The sequence below is a fragment of the Panthera pardus genome, unplaced genomic scaffold (genome assembly GCF_024362965.1).
Source record: "Panthera pardus isolate Hobbes unplaced genomic scaffold, ASM2436296v1 HiC_scaffold_13, whole genome shotgun sequence".
Classification (NCBI taxonomy): domain Eukaryota; kingdom Metazoa; phylum Chordata; class Mammalia; order Carnivora; family Felidae; genus Panthera; species Panthera pardus.
In genome coordinates, this window is record NW_026526688.1 from 80,618,017 (window position 1) to 80,626,022 (window position 8,006).

The window sequence follows — 8,006 nt, forward strand, 5'->3', positions numbered from 1 at the left end:
ACTGTGCAAAGTTAATTTCAATTCCCGAGGAGGATTTCACATTCCGGCTGGCTCTGACCCACAGTAATTAGCTGAGATAACTAATGATTACTTACTTATTCCTTGTAATTATCTGGATTTAATAATTTGCTGTGTAATTTATTAATTCACTCATAATAGCCTTTCAGTGCTGGGAAAGGCTCCTTTAAAGGGGCAAAGCAGGAAAAATTCAGTGATTTTTTTTTTTTCCCTCATTGCCATAAATCTGTCTCCTGACAAATGTAGACTTCGGAAACATTTCTATCATCATAACTGTCTGGGAACCTTTGTCTTCTTTTTGTCCTATCAGAATACCAATCTAACTTTTCCCCCCTTCTGTTGCAGCTCCTCCCTCCAAAGCCAACTGAAAAGTAAAGTGAAGTTTTGAGTTCTAAATGCACCATTTACCTGGAAATATAAATTGTTTTCACCAAACAAGTTAAAAGGTAAATTTCTAAACTTACTGTCATGGGTTGCTTGGAAAAATTTGAGTTTCATCTTCTGAATAATATGCCTTTTAAAATCAAGTGAATTTTGTAATGCCTTTTCCAGTATGTCCTCAAGAGTGTCTCCAATAGATAGATCAAAATAAATTTATTTAAAGTTTGAAATAAAGCATTTTTATGGTCCAAATTCCAATTCTCTGGGCAAAGAGAAGTCTCAAAATCTGTCCTTGATAGTAGAAATACTTAGTTACATATTGTTGTTTATTTTAAAATACATTTTATAGAAAATAGAAGAGCATTATGTTGAACATAAATCTTAATTATTTCATTTTCTTTTTCATATTTCCATTATTTTCCCCAAGCTATGTGTCAATGAAACTTAATCTGACAAAGAACTGACCAGCTGATTTAATGTCAACTATCCAAAGGAAACCGCACTCTTTCTAGATAATATCAGAATAGAATTGGTAGAGAGTACTTAGATATCAGCCAGGCCTTACATGATCTTTGCTGTTAGACATTTATTCTATTCTAGTTTAGATTTAGATGATTACATTTAACAAAAAGATTGGATCATTTGCCTTTGGAGAAGTTAAAAAATTAACAGCATAGTTCTGAAATGTCAATTGAGAATGACTAGGTGTGCTGCTAAGTCAATTCATAAAATATCTCTTCCTAATTAAATAGTAATTGTGGACCTTGAAGAAAAAAACTAGGAAATGAGTCACTAATGCCAGTGGATTTGATTGATATGACAAGGCTCTTCAGCCACAATTTGCTATTTATCCATTTCAGTATTTTGAAAGTCAATATTAAATAAATATTTCTCAAGAATTTATACAGGATTCATTCTGCTCTTACCTTTAATTTCTTTTTTAAGACCAATCCTCTTTTCTTCAAATCTCTTTGGTTTGTTTTGATATGTCTCTGCAGCTCTCATTAATAAAAACTTTCAGAGTATATTTACTTTTTTTTAAATTCTGATTTTCCCATAAAACAAACACAGTTCAGTAGGGTTAAACAATGGATATAATTTCCATCTTGTAGACAAGAGGGGTTCTTTCACCCTTGTAATAACACTGAGAAGATATATTTAAAACTGTGGTACAGTGTTCAAAGTGTAGGAGCTTGGGAGACAAAAAACACTTGGTGAATGGGGGGGGGATATAGGCCTTCACTCTCAACTGTCGAGGTAAATTGAGTTGCTGTTATGTCATTTTTGTCATAAAAATCTTGGGCAAACATGCATACGTGAAAGCTATCATGTACTTCAAACGTACCAAAAGAAGCCTATTTTGTTTATCTTCAATATATTTCTCAATTTCTACTACTTTTACAGGATCTCTTTCCTCGTTTAAAGATGTCATATTTGTAGAAAGAAAACACTAGCACACATGTCTGTCTTTCCTCTAATGGACTCCCCTTTCTCTTAACGAATATATCCTAGACTCTTAGATAACAACCACATATGGGAAGAAGGAGGTGTTGTTTATTGAAGATAACTTTAAGCCCAGATCAGCAAGCCTGGTTTGCTACATCCTCAAGCCATTTAATTCATTTTCTCCACTCTGGAAAAAGTAACTAGCAGAAAGTTCTCCAGCTGGCTGACAATGCTTAGTCAAACCCGTGTTGGAGTAGGACTGTGATGTGGTTACTATCCGTGGTGCTGAAACCAGGACCTAGCGTACTGTGATTAGGGGCTGTCTATTTGAAAAGACTTTTCAAGAAAACTGAGTCTTAGAAGGTACAACAGAAGAAGGGACTTTCAACCTCCAAAATTTAAGAATAAAATTAAACCATCAGTATCACTATATCTGGATTCACAATTCTTTCTTTTAAGTTCCTACAACTTTGAAATATTTCCTTAAGCATCTATACAATATATCTCATTGTTTCTAAATGGACACATAGATTTTGTCTCTTCTGGTTTCTTCTTTAAGTTGGAGAAAAGTAAGTCCCTTCACTTATTATCCATTAACTGTCACGGTTCTTTTTGTTACATCTGAAAATCACAATGTTCTTTAACAACATTTAATCCCAACTTGAGCCACTGTAACAATTTTCATGGACTCCTGGGACATTTCCTAAACTCATCCTCAAAATAAGAAACACCCCAAAGCAGTTCCATATTAGGTCACCGCTCAGGGCAGCAGAATTTCCCCTAAAGGATCACCTGGTTCCTTCCTCTTTTTGGACCTATAGATTAGTAAGGTGCTCTTCTCATCATTAATAATGTAAATGTCTAAACCAGAGCTTTCCTGGGAAAAAAACTTTGGAAACCTAATATGTTGCTTAAAATGGATCAGGAGGTACCTTTAAACTAGGATCAAAAAAGGAGAAAAGTCTGTATATCGAAGGGAAGAATTTCTTTGTGCCAGACCACCATTAGACTTTCACCAACTCTGGTGTTTGAGTGAGTGATAGGAAGGGGGCAAAAATCAACTCTTTCTAACCACCCAGGATTTCTTCCTCAACCCACTCTTCCTATTGCAGAATGTAAGTTTTTGTAAAGGTCATGGAAATGAAGGGAGAGAGATGTACTTTTGCTTCATAACTCAGTAACCTAGATGCTTCCTACTCTGGTTGGGGCACTGCTCTCCAGGAGCAGTGACTGAACTGAGAAGTATGGTGGGCAAGCCCTTAGGCCTCAACCGGGGTATCCTACTCCCAGAAACAGGCCTGGACTCTTGCCACACCCAGGCTCCCAGTGCTGGCTGAAAACTAAACTGAGTTCCTTTCTTCCTTCTTCCCAGGTAGTACCTCTGCTCATAAAGATTCTCTCTGCAGAATTATTGCAGATCTGGAGAAAAGACTCCAAGGGAGATATTGGAGCCAAATATCACAACCTCATCTAGACAGAGAAGCAATGCACCCTGTGAGATGAGCTCTGGCTATTAGAAGACAATTATAAACGCTGTTCTTTTACACTTTCCTAGAGAAACACCCCCTTTTAAATCCAAATCAGACTATAACAACCACTCTAAAATAAACCATTAAAATGTTTCTGCTTTAAAAAACTATCAAAATAATTTCCATGTAAATGATTGAAAACAACATCACATTTTAAAAGCCGTTTAATTTTAATAGTATATTTTAATGAAAAAAGCAGCATACTTTGCCAATAAAACATTAAAATCATCTTTTCAATGAAAGACAATCAAACAACACCAAAAATAACTTAATACATTACCATAGTAAATAAACCATCTATTAACAAACAAAACAAAACAAAAACAAGAAACCAGGTCATATACAGAACTCAAGACTTCAGAGAGCCTCAAATGGAACAGCAATACAGCAAAATTTGTAAGAATATATCTATATGTGCATCATTTTGAATGGGATATTTACAATAGATAAGGTACCAATCACCATGTACCTAATTATTTTTTGTTCCAAAAGAATTCTACCAAACAATGTGAATTTACAAGCAGTGCACTGTCTTTCTTATAGTTTAAATTAGTTTTTCTACAAACAAACCTCCAAAAGGAAAAACCGAAGGATTCTTGTAAATGTTAAAATGTAGCCAACAAAGCAATTGAAAGCAAGAAGATTGAGATACCTTGGTGAAATCGTAGAATCTGGAAGGGCAAACACCAAGTGAACAAATGCACCTAAAGCTAGAAAATGATGCATCATAGTCATGCTTCCAACTGCTTCACTTCTTCTCTTCCATTAGAGGTATGTGTGTGTGTGTGTGTGTGTGTGTGTGTGTAAGGGTGAGTGAGAGCGCGCGTGTGTAGTGGGGACAATGTGGGAATCCCCATTAAATATGTAACGAAGTAAACAATACTTTGGACAGTGAATCAAGTCTACACGATTAAGACATCCATTACTGAGTGTCGACTCACAAACCAGAACACTACCAGTAAAAACAAAGGAAAAACAATCTTCATTCAAAGTGAGAATATACAAATGGGCCAAAAGGAACACAGTATAAGAGGAAAGCCATAAAAATTCAGTAAACTCATCAAACATAAAATTGTTTAACTCCACGAGCCATACGTTTCCCCCATTTTTAGACTAAATAAGTTTAATTAATTAGAATGTGCACAAATTAAGTTGCTAGAGAGATAAATTAATAATTTACAGAGGGTTGTTCGGCAATAATCTAATAATAGCTTTCAAGATCAGTGAACACAGCAGGCGCAACTCCTTTCTTAAGCATTAACACTTTAGAGAAGGAAGAAGGGGGTAAGAACCACAATAAAAATATATATATAATATACAGTGTAAATGCAGAAAATCTGCCATCTTTTTTAAAATTCAAAATACTTTAGAGATGTCTCTATCACATTAAGCATCAACTCTAGTTTAAAGTTTCAGTCCTGAATCGATTTCTATTTCTGAAAAATAGCTGCAAAGTGTACTTTTAAACTTGAACAAGGGTGATGTCTTTAGGAATAAAAACAAATCTTACTTGATCATTTTGGGGGCCTTTTTAAAACGCTGTCTCGTCTGCCTTCCTGCAAACAGCCAGCTCCAGACTTCCTGTGAAGAAGCCGAGGTGCCTTTTCCGGATAGGGTGGGGTTAAAAGGAATAACTTTGCTACAACTTGACAAATCCCTTCTTTTGTTTTGTTTTTTGTTTTGTTTTGTTTTGTTTTTCCTTGAGAAATCGGTTCACATTCTCACTGGGTTTGGGCTCATTTGCTCGCTCCTTTGCTCGTTCTCCAATCCTCGCTTTCTCCGGATTCACATTTACTGGAATTGTTTCTGGTAGCCAAAAGTGGAAAGAAGAGAGGCAGGAGAGAGAGAGGGAGGGAAAAGAGGGGACGAGGAGGGGATGTCCCTGGAGAGGCCAAGGGTCTCCTAAATGCCCGCAGAATATTTCATTCTTTTCTGTTTCTGCCTCTGGTTGCAGAACCAGACACGCACCACGTTTTTCTTAAGGTCCAGCTTCTCCGCGATGGCGGCGATCTTCTCGGAGGAGGGCCGCGGCTGGATGGCGAAGTAGGCTTCAAGAGAACGTTTCTCTGGGGCAGCGATAGACGTGCGCTTGCGCTTCTTCTCCGCGCCGTTGAAGAGCTCCGGCTTGGTGAGCTTCTCTCGGTGGGACTTCTCGGCCTCTTCGAGCCACGCTTGCAGGATGGGTTTGAGCGCGATCATATTGTTGTGCGACAATGTAAGGGATTCGAACCTGCAGATGGTGCTCTGGCTAAGCGAGCCCACACCAGGGATCTTGAGGTTGGCTAGTGCGGAGCCCACATCGGCCTGGGTCACCCCCAGCTTGATGCGTCGCTGCTTGAAGCGCTCGGCGAATGCCTCCAGGTCCCGGGGGTCGGCGTCCACGTCGCTCATGCAGCCCATGTGTGAGGGCAGCCCATGCGCGTGGGCCATGCTGAGCGCTGCTTGGTGCATGGGGTTCATGGTAGCCATGTGCGGTGCATGAGTTGGCGTGGACACTACGGCGCCGTCGGGGCCAGCCATGGCACCCAGGGCCAGACCGGGACTCAGGTGCTCCAGCAGCTCGCCCTCCAGCGCCTGATGCGGCTGATGGTGGTGGTGGTGATGATGGTGGTGGTGGTGATGCGTGCCCGCCAGTGCGGACGGGTGCGAGATGGGCACCGACGAAGAAGAGGCAGCCGAAGTGCACGGGATGGTGTTCATGGTGTGGTAGGTAGCGTCCGGCTTGAAGGGGCTGTGGTGGGGCGGGTGGTGATGGTGGCTCTTGCTCTGGGAGACGATGTCCACGGCCGCCAGAGCTTCGGCGCGGGCCAGCAGACTCTCATCCAGCCCGCCGAATATATTGCTCTGCAATTGCAAGTAAAAGGCACACATTACGCTCAGCAGGGAATTGTGCGCACTCTCCCCGGAAGCCCCGGCACAGCGCTCGACAACACCGCCGCGCCTACAACATTCCCAGAACGTTAAAATAATAATAATAATAATAATAATAATAATAATAATAATAATAATCCTGAATGTAGCAGGTGAGGCGGAGAGGAGGGAAGCCACTGAGAGAAACCGTGAGTGCACGAGGAGGAGGAAAGTGAGCCTGCAAACACAACACAACACAACACGCGCACAGGCAACATCCCAGGTCATAAAAATTAATATGAAAGAAAAGGCCCGCTGAATACATAAGAGAGAGAGGGGGGAAATTGGTTGGAGGTGTGGGGTGATTTGCTGTGCAGACATGAAAAAAACATCAAGCAGATAAAGGGGGCTGTCAAAATGTGCCTTTAAGCGGTGATTATGCAGAAATACGCACCGGTGGGGTTGGAAGACACGCTCTCCGCATCGCCTCGGAGCCCCCGCCGCTGCTGCCGCTGCTGCCACTGCTACTGGAGCTGCTGCTACGGCCTCCACCGCCCCCGCCACTGCCACCACCGCCGCCAGCATTGCTCGAGCTGCTAGGGGAGCTAGCGGAGGGCGCCGCGGGCGCGGAGGACCCGGGCGAGGCGCTGTGCAGTGCCGAGTACTTGGGCTCCACGTGCAGGCTGCCGCCGTGCGGCATGCTGAACGCCTGCTTGCTGTTCAGGGACATCATCATCATCTTCCTGGTCCGCCCGGGCGCTCGTCCGTAGCGCACGCACTGACCCCGTCTGCCGGGACCCTCTTGAGAAGTGCTGGGCGAGCGCAGGAGCAGCGAAGGGCAGTGCAAAGTTCCGCTCTCCCGCCGCCGCTCCCAGCTCTGCGCGCCTTGCCCGGACTACGAGCTCCTCCTCTGGCTCCGCTGTCAGTCTTAGGGGTTTCTGGGCTCCGCTTGGAGCTGGCTGCAGACCTGGGCGCCCGAAACTGCCCCCGCGCCTCGCGGCCGCCGAGTTATACTCCCCTCTCCCCGCGCCTGCCCCCTACCCCCCGCCTTCTCTCCCTCCCTCCCGCGCGCCTCCGCCCTCCCTGCCAGGAAGCGCGGTTTCTCCAGCTCGGATTCTAGTGTCGCCCCTTCTCTCTTTGCTCCCTACAGAGTAGGGTCCGAGGAGCTCTCTCGACCCCCGCCTCCCGCTCCCCCGCCGCGCCCTCCACCTCCCCTTCCGGCCCCCGCCCGCACGTTTTTGCCGCCGCCCCTTCCCGGCGCCCCGCAGCTCTCACTTACTTTGGATCTCAACCCCACCCCACTGGCCAGGTCTGTGTTCCAGTCGCCAGGCAGTTCTAAGAGCCGGCCTCCAGCCCCTCCTGCTTTTTCCGCTTAGTCTCCACCAAGCCGGGAAAAGAAAGTCCTAAATAAAGTTGCGGGCCAAGCCAGCCTTGGGTAGGTTTTTTCCCCCCAGACTACTAGGAACGCCTCTTACCTGGCAGTTTCTCCCCTCTATGTCCTGCTTACCGCTAAGTTCCAGGCCTCAGCCCCCTCTCGGCCCGCCCCTCCCCGCAGCTCAGGTGACCCCGGCCTCTGACTCCTGGCGGAAGGAGAAGAAGCGGGCGCGGGAGAACCAGCTCCTCCGCGCTGGTCTGCGCTTCCGCTTGGTGCACGCGGCAGTTGGCGCTTAGCTTTGCGCCCCCTCGGCCCGGCGGGTGCCTGGTGCCGAAGAGACATGGGGTCGACCGGGCTGCAGGGCTTTCTCTCACTCGGTTTCTCGCAGCTCTCAGCGGATTGGACGG

The 8,006-nt window shown here is 44.8% G+C and overlaps 1 protein-coding gene across 1 annotated transcript; it reads right to left on the minus strand.

Annotated features, from left to right (window-relative positions):
- Window positions 1–5,055: 5,055 nt before the first annotated feature.
- POU4F2 (POU class 4 homeobox 2) lies at window positions 5,056–7,196 on the minus strand. Its single transcript, XM_019420865.2, has 2 exons — window positions 6,679–7,196; window positions 5,056–6,218 (listed from the first exon to the last, which is right to left on the minus strand). The coding sequence occupies exons 1-2, from the start codon at window positions 6,961–6,963 to the stop codon at window positions 5,277–5,279; spliced, it is 1,227 nt and encodes a 408-aa protein (XP_019276410.1). The 5' UTR covers window positions 6,964–7,196; the 3' UTR covers window positions 5,056–5,276.
- Window positions 7,197–8,006: the final 810 nt, after the last annotated feature.

Excerpts from the sequence above, each read along its gene's own strand:
- POU4F2 (XM_019420865.2), bottom strand. The coding sequence starts at position 6,963 with ATGATGATGATGTCCCTGAACAGCAAGCAGGCGTTCAGCATGCCGCAC. Across the intron at positions 6,219-6,678 it reads CGTGTCTTCCAACCCCACCG|AGCAATATATTCGGCGGGCT; the intron begins GTGCGTATTTCT and ends TTGCAATTGCAG.